Source organism: Leuciscus leuciscus (genome assembly GCF_965113295.1).
Source record: "Leuciscus leuciscus genome assembly, chromosome: 18".
Taxonomy (NCBI): Eukaryota; Metazoa; Chordata; class Actinopteri; order Cypriniformes; family Leuciscidae; genus Leuciscus; species Leuciscus leuciscus.
The window spans coordinates 13555112-13572515 of record NC_138742.1 but is presented as its reverse complement, the minus strand read 5'-3'; the positions used below and the strand labels follow the sequence as shown (position 1 = coordinate 13572515).

General features: G+C 39.0%; 1 protein-coding gene across 1 annotated transcript in view; it reads left to right on the top strand.

Moving 5' to 3' along the window:
* pex14 (peroxisomal biogenesis factor 14) overlaps nucleotides 1–17070 on the top strand; it is a 70865-nt gene extending 53795 nt beyond the window's left edge. The window contains exons 7-9 of the mRNA XM_082144925.1: nucleotides 4080–4177; nucleotides 12526–12617; nucleotides 13744–17070. Of these exons, the coding sequence (XP_082001051.1) occupies nucleotides 4080–4177; nucleotides 12526–12617; nucleotides 13744–14203 (650 nt within the window). The 3' untranslated portion in view covers nucleotides 14204–17070. The remainder of the gene's footprint in view (nucleotides 1–4079; nucleotides 4178–12525; nucleotides 12618–13743) is intronic.
* Nucleotides 17071–17404: the final 334 nt, after the last annotated feature.

The following is a 17404-nucleotide window of genomic DNA, read 5'->3' as shown; positions in this document are numbered from 1 at the left end:
AAACGACAATTCACTCTTTTTCTAAAGAAAGGCAGGACAACTTATGCAGTTTTTTTATTACAGTTTTTGCAAGGCAGCACTTCTGGTTAGGATTTTTACACTTCTGCTTTACATGAAACTTAAATGATCTTTTTGTATATAATTTCAGCCTTATGAGAGCTTTTTTTTGTATTTCTGTTAAAATCTATTTGCGTTATGTAAAGTTTTAAAGTTAAAATTAAGATTAAAGATTAGAAGTGATTAAAGTGAGTGGATATAGAATATACGCTATTCGAATCTAACAGACAGTGATGTAATTACAATATTTGCATGCTGTCTTTTTTTTTCTTGCGTCTATTTGCATATTGGATGAATGGCCCTGTCTCCCTTGCATATATTTAACCATTAAAAATAGGTATGCTCTGGGAAATTAAATTCTGGCTGATACTGAGAAACCCATAATTCTTGATAACTGATACATCCGATGTTAAAATCATTTATTATTTTGTATGAATACATTAAATTAATAAAAAAAAAATTCTACAAGTTAATTTTGGCTTCACAACATTATAATGTACAGTATGAAAAATTTGGAGATTTGTAAAATTTACATTTAACAATGTTATTAAATTATTAGTGTTTTTGAAGATTTTTTTTTCTTTTTTTACCTTTTTAAAAAGAAAAAAAGAAGAAAAAAGGAAAGCCTGGTGAATATTCAGATGTCAAAATTACCTTTGTACTAATCTAATGCTCACCAGATTAGTACAAAGGCAATTTTGACATCTGAATATTCACCAGGCTTTCCTTTTTTCTTCTTTTTTTCTTTTTAAAAAAGGTTGAAGCTCTTTAATTCAAGGTTTCACACATCCTAAAAACAAACTTTATTTAGTTCTACAAATAAATGTTTCTTGCACCACTGTTCAACGTCATTTGTACATATAATTACGTATTTTATTTTCAGTTGTAAGCTTTCAGTTTGAATTGCGTGTAATGAGTTAAAGGGCTTAGTACTAAACAGACTTCTGCTAGGAAATATTCTTCTTCCTAGTCTAGCTGAATACCATGAAAACATTTGAATTTTTTTTAAATTATAGATATGTTACAGTCTTTGAATGTGAAACAGTACATGCAAAGCAGGCACTCTTGACTTGTAATAGACAACAGACTTGTTGTTGTTTATAAAAGACTTATTTATCCATATTAATATTTGCATTATAAAACCATGTAAATAATCTAGTTCTATACATGGACTTCTGATCTCAATGTAGCTTTCTGTTATGCATATCATTTTGTTTTCATTATCCAGAAGATCAATATAAGCAAATTTGGGGCATATAGGATAAAGGGCGAGTGATTTTGGTTGGTTGCGTCTCTGCATTATGTTTTCCGTTGCCTAGCTTTTTAGTTTGGGGAGGGTTACCAAAAGGCCAGTCGATTGTGAGCCATTGCGTGCAAGCTTGATGTGGGTTTCTTTATCTGATTATCAAATGAGCCTCTTCATTGCCATTTTGGTTCATATATGCAAAAAAAGCCTCCTTTGTGTTACGCTGCCTGTCTAACCCTCGTTTTGTTTGGTTTTAAACAGGATTCCTGTTTTGTTTAGCGTCACATTCAGATGATAAGAGTATTTATATTGTTCCGGGCTGAAGCTGCTTTTCATATTTCCTTTGTGAAACACTTGTTCCTGACCATCTTTTTTTTTTCTCTCTCTCTCTCTCTCTCTCTCTCTCTCTCTCTCTCGCTCTCTCTCCCTCCTTCCCTCCGCAACTCTCTGGTTTTCTCCTGGAAGAGCCGTACCTACCCCCAGTCACTCAGTCAGTCACGCCGCTGATCTAATTTGCTGTGGCTGCAGTAGCCAAGTTGCTATTGTAGTTAATGACTGTTTCAGTTAACAGTTTGGGAGAGGGTTGCAATTACGGAGTGAGTTTCCCTCACTTCTCACAACGTGAGTAATAGCAAGTGACTGCCGCTCTTGCCAATTGCCCGCACTCCTTTGTTAAAGTTTGTGTATTTCTTTAGTGCCAAGTGCGCCGGAGTGATGTATTCCTTTGAATGTGGCTCCATTACTCTTGCAGCCTTTGATTGTAAGCCTTGACTCCCATTATGATTTCCCAACAACTTTCCACACGCAATTAATGAACAGGTCTTGGAAGCACTTTGTCGCACACACTCACCCTCTTGCTGGCTGTAATGGAATTGTACTAGCTGCTTGGTCTCTTTGTCTGCGGATAGCATATTGGTGACCAGCTGGCCAATAAAGCCTTAGACAGGCCCGGACATATGCAGTGTACATTATATTGAGGTATTTACTGAATAATTTACGCTGTACACACTGTCTGCCTCCTTGTAGCAGCTGCGAAGCCACTTGCAGGATCTCAAATTCGCCCAATTGTTTTCTCCAAAGAGAACGTTTGTGGAAACCCGAGCCACACTAAATGGAGGCATTATTCCTTGTGTTTTGAGTATGAAGCGAGTGTTTGGTGGGTTTAGAGGTCTAGTGCAGTTGCTGCTCATTCTCAGTGTAATATTGCAGGATTTGCTGGGGTTGACGTAGGCTGTAGTGGCAGTCCTGCTTGGAACAGATTTTTACTTTAGGCCTTCTAGCTATTTTATTCAAAGGATAGTACGAAGATAACTGGAAATTATGGGTAGAAAAGGATTAAAAGAAGGTTGTGAGATGTTGCAAGCTGTATTCAAACCTGCATGACCCATTTGAGCACCATGGCTTAATGTACAGTAACTTCTAACCATGTGCTAGGAATATTTGAAATCGTAAGGGTGACTTTCAGTAAATGTGATATTTAACGAGTCCATGATCACATATAAACCCAGATCTATAATTATAAGTAAATCTTTTTTTTAAAGGGCTAGATCACCCAAGAATAAAAATTCATCCATCATGTATTAGTTCTAAATCCCATATGGTTTACTGATGTATGAATTCATCTGTACTGTAGCCATATGATTGGTTTGTCTGGGGACTGAAATTTAAGTTATTGATAATTACATTTCTGAAAATCTTCCCCTCTGTCATTGCTTTCAAATTATTCACACACATTCAAAATTTGTGCCATCTGGACCAAGCAACCAGGTTTGTATGTGGATTGTGCAAAATATCAGATTTTTTTAGTCAGCTGTTTTTTTTAAATATATGTTTTTGAAGACAGGTTAACAAATTGGATTTCAGATCTCTTGTTAATACTAATATAGTCATCTGAGTTAGTACAATCATTATTATTCAAAACTGTTCAGCGTCTCTTATTGTGTAAGTAGTCACCTAATGAGACAGACAAAGGCTGTGAGAGAAAGAAACATGTAACAGCTCTTAAGCAGAAAGTGGAAAGGCTGTTTCTATGAAAGGAGAGCCCTGGAACTGTGCGCCGGAGAGCCAACAGTCGGCAGCTAATAATATCTGCTGATGTTAATCCAATTAGAGTTGATTTAACACTTTACAGAGCATGATTTATAGAGGCGTTTATTGGTTTTCTGTAACATAATCAGTTTGGAAACTTAATGCATTGTTTGGGAATGCATGTGTGACTGGAAACAGGGGGAGAGCAACTTGTGCTCTGGGTTATTTGAAATGATACCCCCATTAATAACACCAACTCTGGCCCTGCTAGGGCTGTTTTTCTTGGGCTTTCTCTAATCCTCAGGACCAGCACAATCTGACAATAATTCAATCTTCAGAGAGGGAGGAAAATGAGCTGTATTTAGTAAGATTAGTGAGGACAGTAGTGTCTAGCCCTGCTGCCTCCCAAGTGAGCGGCTTTTTTTCTCCATCTTGTTGATTGTTTGGAGAGTTTGATAGAGCCAGCGTTTCAAACCCATGCTAATGGAGGTTAAGAGACCCTGATTTGATATAAGAGCAGACGTAGGTGATTAATCTTGTACAAATAGAGGTGTCTAATATTACTGATTGAGCTGAAGGCTAAATCAAAGAGAAAACCACTGTGTGTTTATCGTCAGTAATGCTTTCAAACAAACGGATATGTCGGTTTGCACCGGTTCTCGACTAAAGCTGTCGTTTTCTTGCTTGTGAAGTTCTGGTAAATGTTTTGGGTGTAGACTTACCTTCATTTGTGTGTTTTTGGATGCAGTCACCCAGTTGCAGACGACCCTGGCTTCAGTGCAGGAGCTGCTGGTGCAGCAACAGAAGAAAATACAGGAGCTGACACAAGAGTTGGCCAACTCCCAGGTAATCACACACACACTTGCTACAGTGATAGACAGAGAACCTTTACATTTAAAAATGATAAAAAGTATGTCATCAGTAACTCTTTACATGTCATTTCAAACCCATGTGACTTTATTTCCTCCATGGACCACACAAAAAAGATATATTGTCAGAGTCCAGGATACCAGTATACTTTTTTTGATGTTAGAGAGCTCCAAAACTGTCAGAAACCACCATAAAAGTAGTCCATATGACTACCTAGCTCTTATGAAGTTATATGATAGTTATATGTGAATAACAGCGGAATTTAAGTTGTTATTCAGTGATAATCTTCCCCTTCACCTTAAAGCTCTTTAAAAAAAGCTGTAGCAAGACGCATTGCATCAGGTTTGACTTGAACTTGTGAAAAGAACAAGACATCATTGATGTCAAACCCGGTGTGCTCATTTTTGAATTAAACGTGCAATAGTGCCAATGGGATTTAAGAGCTGCAACAGAGGGCAAAATAGTCAGCCAAAAAACAAAAAAACAAATCATACAGTCAGAACATTCCTCGAGTTTTTGACATTCTTGTTATTACTGACCAAACCATGTCTGAGAGAACGAGATATACATATCCTCCATGGTGCATGGGTCAATGGTAGCCAACAACATTTTCCTGTCTGTGTTTTTTGTTGCATAGTCATCATCAGAGAACAAAATTCCATGTGCATTATATAAGTTCTATCAAACTGCTTAATCGGCAGGATAGAAATGCATAAAATGCCTTTCATTGTCTGAAATAACTTTGCAACAAGAGAGCGCAGCTAACCCGTGTAAAGGAAGTATTAAAAAAATCTAAAACAGTTGCATTCCTCCCCAGTTTTGTGATTTCTCCCAGATATAATATGAATGACGGAGTTTTGTTGAATGAACTTGTTTTGTTGATCTGCTGTGTTTATATAAAGACGTCAGTGTGCATTTTCATTGCGGCATTCAGTTTCATGGGCGCAGCCTCTATAAAACAAGGCCACTTCAAGTTTAAAACAACACGGGGCATTTTTCAGTGACATTGAGACTGATGCCTAACCCTGATGTGAATATTAGTTGTGACAGAGCTCATATGCCATTCAGAAGAGAAAAATGTGCATCAGCAGGACAAGCCATGTCATGGGAGCTCCATAAAGAACATGTACGGCCATCTCCAGACCGCTCAAGCAAGCCATCCAGGGACAGGAAGTGAACCCACGCTGCCACCCCCTCCTGATCTCTCCTCAATCTGTCATTTGCCTTCTGCTAATTTCATCTGGGCTGAGACCTCAATTAAACCCCACCCATACTGCAACTAAAACTGGACCAGTAACATTTTCTTTGAGCCACAACTTTGAGTTTGAGGTGTGTCAATTAAAGAATGACAAAGATTTTTTTTGTGTATTGTTGATAAACAGTGTTGGGTAAGTTACTCTAACAAAGTAATTAACTGCTAATTACATCTTCTACAGTGTAATTAGACTACTGTACTAATTACTTTCTCTAAAAAGTATTGCATTACTGATTACTAATTACTTTCTAAATCCCATATCAACCTTGACCAGGATCAGACTTGAAAGTGCGCTTTTAATTCTTTCAAATAAACAATAAATTGCATCAATTATTCTTGAACTGACCCAAGTATTTAAAGGGAGAAGGTTACATTAATAACAACATTTTAACATTAGACATTTATTACATTTTGAGGTTAAATACCCTAGTGTGTTATATAGAATTGTTCTATAGTCTATTCTGTATTTAATGCAATTACATCAGAAGTAACTAATTAAAGTACAGAAAAATAAAGTACTACCCATACTTTACACTATTAAATTACACTAATTAATTCATTAGTAATGCATTACACCCAACACTGTTGATAATAAATACATTTTATTTAATAAGCAATAAGCATGTCCCAGCCGGGTTCGTCACCTGGAAACATTTCCATTGTGGTCTGTGATATTTGCAGTGCGTTTCTGTATTTGGTCGTGTTGTAAAGGTTTGCAGTGCGTTTCTGTATTTGGTTGTGTTGTGAACTTTTGTAGCGCGTCTCTGTATTTGGTCGTGTTGTAAAGGTTTGCAGTGCGTTTCTGTATTTGGTCGTGTTGTGAACTTTTGCAGTGCGTTTCTGTATTTGGTCGTGTTGTGAACTTTTGCAGTGCGTTTCTGTATTTGGTCGTGTTGTGAACTTTTGCAGCGCGTTTCTGTATTTGGTCGTGTTGTGAACTTTTGCAGCGCGTTTCTGTATTTGGTTGTGTTGTAAAGGCTTGCAGTGCGTTTCTGTATTTGGTTGTGTTGTAAAGGTTTGCAGTGCGTTTCTGTATTTGGTTGTGTTGTAAAGGCTTGCAGTGCGTTTCTGTATTTGGTTGTGTTGTAAAGGTTTGCAGTGCGTTTCTGTATTTGGTTGTGTTGTGAGTATTTGGAGCACACGTGTGTTGTAAAACTGATGAAGATATTTTATTAATTTGCGTGTGTTTTTCTGTTTGCATGTGTTTTCCTCAGTTGCAGCGCATTGAGCTCTCTCGGCCACCGTAAAAAAAAAAATTTCCAGGTGGAATTTAAGTCAGCTTAAGGTCATTTAGCTGATGCATTTCAAAGCAAAAGACCACTATTGGCGCTTTTCCACTGCATGGTACAGTACGGCTCGGTTCGGTACGGCACGCTTTGGCGCTTTTCCACTGCATGGTACGGTACGGCTAGGTTCAGTACGGCTCACTTATGACGCATTTCCACTGCATGGTACGGTACGGTTCGGCTCGCTTCGGCTCGCTTTAAATGGTACCACCTCTGTTGAGGTTCCAAGCGTACCGTACCGATACTAAAATGTGACGTGAAAACACTGCAGATCACTGATTGGTCAGACAGAATCATCACTACCAGCGTCATTGTATTTACAACACGAGACACTAAGGCCCCGTCCACACTACTGCGTTTTCGTTTAGAGACGGATAATTAAAACGAATACGATCTCCGTCCACACCAGCGTTTTAGCTGCGTATTAGAATTGATCTCCATCCACATTAAAACGACTGAAAACGCGGATCACGTGACCATTCACCAACACTGGGCATGTGCGTGCCGGTGTAAACACAACTTCATTGATAAAATTATCCCACCATGCGCTGGTTCTTCCCGGGTTAACCCAAAACCGACACTCCATGTACGGTCGATACTGCCGCTGCACACGGGAATTGTCACAGATCGCTCGAATAATAGCTTGCCTCCGGCGCATGTAGGCAGTTATAGCATTGCAAAATGCAGAATTGACTTGCACAACAGCTGCTAGCAAAGCTATACGCCATGACTGATGACACCCAATCATAGAGCCGAGCGTGAGCCTCTACTACGTCATCGTTTCTAAAGTCCTCCGTTTTGACCCGTCCACACTAAAACGCCCTCCGGAGATTCAAAACGAAAAACGGGTCGGCAGCGTTTCTAAACTTCTCCGTTTTGGTTCTCCGTTTTAGTGTGGACGGGAGGTGCAAACGTAGCAAAAGGTCTCCCTTTTTAAACGAAAACGCAGTAGTGTGGACAGGGCCTAAACCCGCTAGATTTAAATAGCCAGTAGATAACAGCCAACACTGTAGCGCCTGTTTTAAAAGTATTTGCTTCAAAAAAAGAGTATAAACTTAAAAAAAAGAAATGGCTGAATCGTGGTCAGTGGACGAGGTGCAGACATTCCTCTCGTTGGTTGCCGAGGAGCGGATGGGGAAACACGGAATGAAAAATTCGCATTTAATATGATGATGTCATGGCAGTAGAGATGGCAACTATAACGATCAGTCCCACCCACTTTGAAGCGGTACTAACTGCAGTGGAAAAGCAACCGAGCTAAAGCGAACCGAACCGTGCCGTACCGAGCCGAGTCGTACCACGCAGTGGAAAAGCGAAGCGAGCCGAACCGTTCCGCGCAGAGTCGAACCGTACCGAGCCGAACCGAGCCGAACCGAGCCGTACCATGCAGTGGAAAAAGCGCCATATGCCACACCACCCACAGTAATAGACAACAGTAAACAAAAGAGAAGAACACACAGAAAGATACAGAATTGTCATCTTTGTTGTTTGTCTATTGTGGCAGTGCTGATTTTGTCTTTATCACATGCTAATTTAATGCATTATGGTGTCATTATCTTTCAGAAGAATGCTCCTCATGATGACAAGGCCTTCAAATCCTTTCTGAAGACATTTGCTTATAATCTATAATGAATAGTCATCTGAGGAAAATCGCCTGCTGAAAACATTGCCAGAATGTGAAACTCTTAAGATACAGTTTGTATCTTGCGATACTGTGATAAATCATCTTGTAACAGGCTCCAAAAAGCGCTTTGGAATCGCAATCGAGGGCATGTTTTATGTCCACAGCTTGTTAAGCACATGGGTGTTTTACTGAAGCATCTGGATCCCGTAGGAAAGCATATGCAAACACATCTGGCCTGGCACAAATTGAAGTGAAAATATGAATCTCTCACCCTTCTGAAGTTTGCTAGAATTGCAGACTCACCACTACTCTCACATCCCCCTTCCCCAACCTCCTTCCGTCGCACCCTTGAAGTTCGCCATCCATAAACTGACTTGCCCCCCCCCCCCCCAAAAAAAATCTTGGTTCACCTCAGATGTGCTTCTGCTAGTTCCAGAAGAAATGCCACAACATTGATCTATTGTTCAACACACTTCCAGTCGTCATCTGCAACAGCAGTCTTAAGTCAAGTAGAAATGGCTGAAATTCTCTGTCAAATTCCAGATTGAATTAAAAAGCTTCATTTGTTATGAGTGCCTTGCTGGAAAGCAGCAGTGTGTATAAAGTATACTTCACATCAAAAAGCCCATTAAACAAATCATAAAGTCTACTTCATGCTGATCTTAAATTTTGTTTTGAGAAATGTTGTCTAAAGCCATATGGGAAATTGGGGAAATTATTTTCAGGTCCGGAGCATGAAATTAAGGACATGTGTTAAGCCTTTTGGCTGTGTATCGTTTTCAGTGTGCGGTTTCCTGAGTTGCCTTTTCGGGGTTCTTCACTCTGTGCAGAATGCGCCAAGCTTGGCAATTAAACTCTTTAATGCGTAAATGTGTATTTAACCCGAAACACATGGTGACTCCTGTTTCCTCAGCTGCTAAGTAAACAGTTTTTTTTATATATATTTTTTTTAAACCACACAAATGAAGTATGTTCTGTTTTGTGAGCACAGTCGGCCTTTTTCTCTGGATGAGTTAGTGCTCATACACGAGTTTATGCTCGTTTTCTTTTTCATCTCAGTAGATTAGCTACATACTTTGTGTTTAAATGTCATTATGCACACCTGAAACTGTTATTCAAATGCTGATTGATAAAGTCGTTAACTGATAAAGTCAGCCAGTTGGAACTTCTAAAGAAGTGTAGTTTTATCGCATTGTCTTTGTACTTCTCAAAATACTTTACTTTAGTACTTTATCAGGTGCTAGAAATTACTTTACTTTTTTCAATTGTGTTTTTTATTTTTAGTTTGTTTATATTTATTGCATAATTTTAAAAGGAATAATTCACTCCAAATGGATTTTGTTGTTTACTCACCCTTATATTTTTCCAAACCAGTATGACTGACTTTTTTCTGCAGCTTTTTGTTTGAACTGTGCATTTAAGTGCAGAATCTGTTTACTTTTAATGGATTTGTGTAATTTTCTCAGCAAATTTTCTGCGCAATGGTTTTAAATATGGTAAAATGTTCTAAACAGGGCTTTAGAGTAGAAGTAGACTGATATATCAGTAATATTTGTCTGATATATCAGTAATATTTGTCTATTTTGATATCTGCATCCACCATGTGTTTATTTGACGTTGTGTCATTTCCAAAATCTACCCACAGCTTTGTCATAATTTCTTTTTTAAATTTATTTTAGTGACTTTTGAGTAAATGTTATGTATACATTTTATTTTCAGGAAATTTTGTAAAACTAATTGGCCATCATTGAATTGCATTGTGGAGTAGAATGTGTATCTGTGGAGTAAAATTTAAGAGCATACTTTTTAAGCTAAAGCACCTTGTTTTCCTTTGATAAAATGTAATATTAAATAACACGCAGAATGTTGCATCTCATTCTCCACATATATAAACCATTATCATCATGACTACTTAAGTTAAATTGCTGGGACGTTTGAATCCAATGATAGCTGTCTTTATTAGTGGCTGTTCGTGGAAGATTAGAAGCTCTTACATTTTTTTTCTTCTTCCACTGCGGAAGGCCCTGCCACTGGGAAAGTGAATAAACAGGCTCAAATAAATTGTACCAGTGTTTTCACCAGAAAACTCTCCCTTGGGATTTATTTTCGAGCTGATTCAGCCATAAATATACATGCATTACGTGGTGGAAATAGCATCAGAGAGGGAAGCAGTGAATTAATTTGCATTCAGACATTTCTTAACTCGACTTAAGATATTATCCGTTGTTAATGTTCTGCAGACATTTGCTTTAATGTATTCCTTGTCTGGCTTCTGCTGTGGTGTAAGTACGTGCATATACCTCTCTTGTACAGTACGCTTTACCTCCTTAAATAATTACCCAGACTGTGGTGAAGCTTTGTTCACACTTAAGAGGGTGACGGACCCCGCTCACACTGCACTGACCCCTCTGACTGGATGGCTGCTCACACAGTCAAAGACATGCAGAGAAAGGCCTTTAGCAGCAATTAAACGGTCATCACTAAATGTGTGTGCGTGTGTGTTCGGCTCTTGAAATGAAGAATTGCAACCGCGGAAGTTTAAACACCGCCGGCTGAGAGGTGCTTTGTAGCCTCTGTTAAAATATTATTTAGATTTTATGTCCGAGAAGTGTAAGCTAAGCCTCCGAAGCAATTAATTTTTTTTCCCCGTTACAAAGGTAAAATGAGCAAGAGGTACATTCCAGCCATATTATACCAGATGCCGTGGGGAGTGTGGGATTAAGATGGCCATAATGAGGTGAGGCCTGTAATGAGAGTGTCTTCACCAGGCCTAATGCGCACGGCTCGGATCAGATGTGGCCTCTTCGAAAATGCCACACTTATCTGAGGGCTTTAGGAGCAGAAAGGAGACAAAACCGCCATCCCTCGCTGTAAATGAGTCTGATCCTTTTCAGATGTGATTCAATTAATTTACTTTAGATTTAATTACATGTGGAAGAGTCCGAGTTATCCCTCTCCTCTCGATTGGGAGTCTCTGCTTTCTAACTAGCCGCCCCCGGTGACTCCGACGTTCTTAATTACACTTTTATTTTCCTTTTCCCCCCAGTCCTTTTTTCCACTTCCTCTTCTTGCTTTCCTTCACCCCTCCCCCCTCGGCCGGCAGAAGAACTGGAATGGGATTATGGGGTAGATTGTTTGCTTGTGGACGGTTCAAGGAGTCAGTGGCTCCATGTAGCCGTACAGCAACAGGGTTTGCTTGAGAGCCTGGGTTAATCTGTCAGAGCGTTTGGAGAATTGAAATAGAAATGTACAGGTGCTAAAAATCGCCCTTTTTTCTCTCTCTATCTCTCTTGAAGTGGGTTTCCTTTCATAAATCGACATTACCAACCACCTGTCTATTTGGAGAAAAAAAAATGATGGATGGATTTTTTTGGGGGATTTTTTTCCCTTGAATTCATTTGCTATTCAAATGTTTGCTGGCCACTTCAATTGGCCATCACTCCGTTCAGCAATTCATCCCATGGCAAGCAGTTAGTGATAAGGCTTCTTTTAATAAAAACCTCTCTGACTTGATGAATACTTCCATTGTTGTGCCAGAGACCTCTTATCAAACACCTCTGTCCTGCTCAAATCAGCAGTCTGCAATATGTAAAAATATGTAAAAATGGCATGATTAATTCCCTTAGCCTTTTTCTGAAAGATCCTGACCTTACGGGTGGAGAAGATACAGTTGTTGGGACTCGTCAGTATAGTTGTGGTTTGATATCATGACTTTGAGGACAATCATTGTCTCATATTGGCAGTTTGAATGCATCAGATTATTTTGTTCATTGAGTGACTCTGACAAATCAAATTAGAAAAAGTCACACTTCAACAGATCACAGACATTCGTGAAGTTTTTGCACATGCTGCATACTAAAATAACAGGTTTTGGTAAAATTTTTTAAAAAAAATCCAGATATGACAAAAATTTAAAAATTCTAGGGCAGATCTTCACCTTTAAAGATAGTAGAGGGTTAACATATTTTTAAACCATCAGGGATTTTTTTTTAACCCTGGGTTAAGTAGCATTTACAAAAAATGACCAGGATTATGTGTAAGTGGGTTAAGAATGATCCTTGGTTTCAAGTCTAGAAAGCCCATAGGAGTAAATAATAAGTGTTTGTTGATACCAAAAATGATGATGATCATAATTTGTTGTGTAATTTGGTCTCTTCAGGCCTCATCTGCCACCAACCGCATGCTGGAGTCTCAGAGCATCAGTGAACTCAAGGCTGAGATTGTGTCTCTTAAGGGTCTTCTTCTCAGCAGGTAACTGTTTTCAATGATTAATCAGCTATAACAATAGACAGTAGACAATAACAATAGACCTTAGTCATAATAGATGCCATATTTAATTTGACAGGGGCCATAATGAGACTGAGGGACTTTAATTCAAAATGTTGTGTGTGTGGATGTCAATCCTAAATCTGATGCACCTTCAAAACTGTCTCCACAAAATATTAGATGGAACTTGGACCTATTTTCAAGTAAATTAAATGTGACATCTACTCTTAAAGTCTTCCATCCAAAAGCCATTTATCTGCCATTACAAATATCTTTACAGAGTGCTCAAAAGAAGCCTCTAGTAGATCGTCCAACATGCAAGTTTTGTATTATCACTATGTAAATGAGTGGAGAGCGTTGTTTCTTACTCAGGGCAGCTGATATTTGTATTCCTTGGGACGTTTCGGCAGATAAATGTGTCTGAGATGGTTTGATCTGTATGTGTCATATCGTTCTCTTCACCGGGGCATGTAGCTGGAACCGGCTCATTACTGGTTAATGAGGCCTGATGCATCCAACAGGTTCCCTCAATGCCCCAAGATGGATCTTCCCTCACTTTCATTAATGTTTACTTGATTATGTATGTATCATGCAAATTAAGATCCAAGTAATCTCATACATCTGAAATTCACACAGATAAAAGCTTTCATTTTGTCTGTTGTTTCACTCTCATTAAACATTTTAAGCTGTAATTACCTTTTTCTTCCAGTGTCTGAATGTTTTATCTGGTTGTCCTCCTCAAGATGTGAGATCTTCGCTGTAAATACAAACCAAACACACCATCTGCTCAACTTGTTGCCTCATATTCAAACAAAACCACCCTGACAGTACATATCTGAAGTCTCTTTTGAATTTATTTTACTTTTGTTGTGAAGACACGCTTTGTTTTGAATCAGATGCCAGGTGTGGCGTGCATATGGACATAATCTCTCATGTACTACCATACTGACAAATTTGCTTGTGTTTCCAAAGCACAATAGCTGGACTCACTTGTGCATATTTTAGTCAGAATCAAGCCTGAGGCACAATCTGCACTCTGTTGTGAGAGTTTTCAGCAAACAGTTCAAAGAAAACGCTTGTAATTTTCTATTCACGTCCTCTTTCTTCTCAGGAGACAGTTCCCTGCTTCACCTTCCGTTCCCAAAATCCCATCCTGGCAAATCCCTCTCAAACCAGCGTCGCTGTCCAACCCTCCCTCAGTCAACCACACCAACAGCAGCAGCGACATCTCGCCCGTCAGCAATGAATCGGCCAACTCCTCCCCAGTCAAAGAGGGCAACAGCTCCCTGGCCACCCCGTCCGGCTCACACTGCCTGAACGGAGACGTGGGCCTGGGCGCGATTCTCCCTCTGGACCTGAAAGACCAGGTCCGTATGGAAGTTCAGGGGGAGGAGGAAAAGAAAGAGGAGGAGGACGAAGAAGACGAGGATGACGACGTGATCCATGCGGATGAGGAAGACCCCCTGAGCGTGCAGACCGAGGACAGGAGAGGAGGCGACGGACAGATAAACGAACCGGTGGAGAAACTGCGGCGTCCAGAGGGGGCGAGCAACGAGAGCGAGGTTGATTAGAGAGTAACCCCCAACCAGACTTCATCCGTCCAATCACCTTTTCCCAGATTTCCTGAGAGTTCATTTAAGTCCAGATATCACACCCTCGTTGCTGTAATATGGCTACCGTGAGCATCATTTAACACTGTATGAGAGCGGCAGTTGAGGTGGATTATGTTCTTTTCACTGCAGTTCTTTACCCTTTTGACTTTTCAACATGCAAACTTTCAACGTGCAAACCAGACTGTCGGCACAAACCTTCTGCATGCCTGAACAAGCACAGCGACAGACATTTTTGGATAGACAATGAGAGAATTATGACTTTTCTTTTGCAGCCAGTCAGTCCATACATTTCCCCTAAATGCTAGCTACTTATTTTAATAGAGACTGTCATGCTCCAAAAAAGCCTGTTTGTTCCATAGCCCTTCAAGCCAATACAAACGTGAACAATTGCAGTGTAGGGACTATAGCAACCAATTAGAGGTACCAAAGAATCAGAAAGTTGGCTTTCTTGTGATCTGAGACCGTTGGATTTGTTTCTATGTCATTGCGTTGTGTTTAGTTCAGCAGTAAAGACTAGTTCAGCAACACTGTTGGATCCGCTTATTCTTTATAGACTTTGCTATAGACCTTGTACTCTGTCGTAGTGAACCAACTCTCCTTCAAACGTTTGAGATTGTGTAGTACACGGGGCAGCAGCAGTCTGTGTAACAACGATGCCTTGTATTTTGTGATCAGAGTGCTGGCGGATTTGAGATTTCTGTGGAAGAAAGAAAGAGAGGGAGGGATAACATGTTTGAGAACACAGAAAATGAGGCGAAAGAGAAATGTGTTTGTCTCGGTCGTATCTCTCCAGTCTCCAGCAGGGTAGCTGATTTGGTTTATGAAGTATGTTAATAATCAAATGATCGACAAATAACAGATGTATTAGTTCATGCGGCTTGAAATGTCAAGGAGGCTAAAATCGGAAATCTAATACTGAAAGCCTGTTATATTGTATTATATTACATGACAAACCCTCCAGTCCAAATTATATAGGCCTCCTGCAGTGAATAATCTTAACATGAAACGGTGCTGGGGTTTTGTAATTAAACTGTGTAAAACAATGGATGCTTCAGCTGAGGTGCTGACAGTTATGCTTTTCTCTTTGGGGGCTTTTCTCTCAGAAAGTCACGAGAGGATAAAAAATAAAAAAAAGACTGAAAAAAAAAAATTCCCCTGTGATGCAAATGGAGAGTAACGTATGAATATTTAACTAATGAAATTACTCACTCACCAGCTGATGAGAAACAAAGCCAGAGAGATCCTGGAGTGAGAACAAGAGCCTCGGATCCATTGTGACATTTTCACTTTTAACAAATGACCTTCAGAGTAACCGGATTACAGCGCAGCCAGGTGAATTGTGGGTCTGTGGCGGCACAATGCGAAGGCACAATGAAAGAGCTCAACCTGTCTGGCCATGTGTGTATGTTTTCTTACTTCCTAGACTAGGGTTGACTTAACACTAACCCACACAAGAATAGCATATATTCATATGATACAATGTCAAGAGAAATCCGCTATGTTCGTTTGATATGCAGTGACTTTTATTTTTATTTTAAAAACTGGGCGTTGATTTGAAAAGCTAAAAATCCAAATGTTAAGTGAATGTTAGAGGAATAGTTCAGTCAAAAAAAAGAAAAAATACAAATACATGTCATTTACTCACATCATTTCAAACCTTTATGCTGTTTTCTTTGTCTTTTTCTGTGGAATGCTAAAGGATATATTTTGAAGAATGATCACACTGCTGTTTTGCATACAACCACAGTTCAATTTTGAAATTTAACAGACGTAGTTAACATGACCATGAAAACCCCCATTAAAGTGGTCTATTTATTCTGAAGTTAATCTGAGTCCGTGAGAAACCAGATCAGTCTGATTCATGAATGGTTTTCAAATGGTCTTGATTAAACGGTTGATCCGGCACACTAAACGGTTCATTCACAAATTGGACTGATCAGGTTCTTGTGTTCAAGAGTTGAGTCTTGAGTTAACAGCTCAAGAATTGCATCAGTCAGATTCGTGAACGAATCATTCAGTTCTGCATCTTATATTGAAGGTGGTCACATGAACTGTCACTTAACACTAGAAAAACTTACATGAAGACTTTTTGTTCCACCGAAGAAAGGCTGTTTGGAATGGCATGAGAATGAAAATAAATTGTTTTGGGTGAACTATTCTTTTAATAGAATTCGAGAAGTCCATTTGATCTATTCTAGAAGGTTAATTGTATTGGATTGGTGTCAGAAGTGGCATTGCAAAGTTACAGATAGTTAGCTATTTAAGTGAGAGGAAGGAAGACCATCGGCTTCAAAATGAGACAGAGCTTTAGTGTGTGTGTGTGTGAGAGTGCATGTACCAGTTTTGCTTCACCACATTCAGGAGTTCCTGCAACTGGCAGGTTGTTTTTGGTAGCGTTGCGGCAGAGGCCTTCAAACAACATATTTTGCTAATTTTAGCTAATCATTGTAAAGCCTCTGTGAGGGCTACTGAATTAATCATGATATAAGCCACAGATTCAGTGCCTATATCTCTTTTAAGATGACATTCTCATCTCCAACTGTGCTTTTACGATTGTTTCGTTAGGAATCTTACTCATGCTGCTCAGTTTCAGCAATTCAGATTAGGGATTTAAGCATTTGTTTGTGTGTGTGTGTGTGTGTGTGTGTGTGTGTGAGATCGGTTTTATAAGTGAGCTTAATTCAAAGGTCTGTAACAGTTTGTCTGAAATGCACAGCGTTGCTGTATGTTGATATTGTTGTTGACACCCTGCTGGTATTTGTCATAGAGAAATTCTGGTATGAAAAGACGAATGTACATAATTGTAATAAATTTGATTTAACACATATCTTTGTTTCTAATGTTGATTTATTTATTTAATTAGGAATAAATGTAACAATGTAACTTTGGTATCATGGCTTCATTGTGACAAAGACAACATAAAAGTGTTTACTGTAAATATAAGAAAGGCGAAATATTAATTAATGTAAGTGATTCATATATAATACATTTGTTTGTTTGTTGGCTTTTTGCCTGTGTTGGAACAGGCGCCTTCCTGATCTAACATTGGCAAAAAGCCCATAAAAAATTAATTAATACAATTTAAATTATGCATTTAAATTGACATAAGTACAAATTATTAAAATTTAATTATTTACATATTTTGTATATAATTTGCAT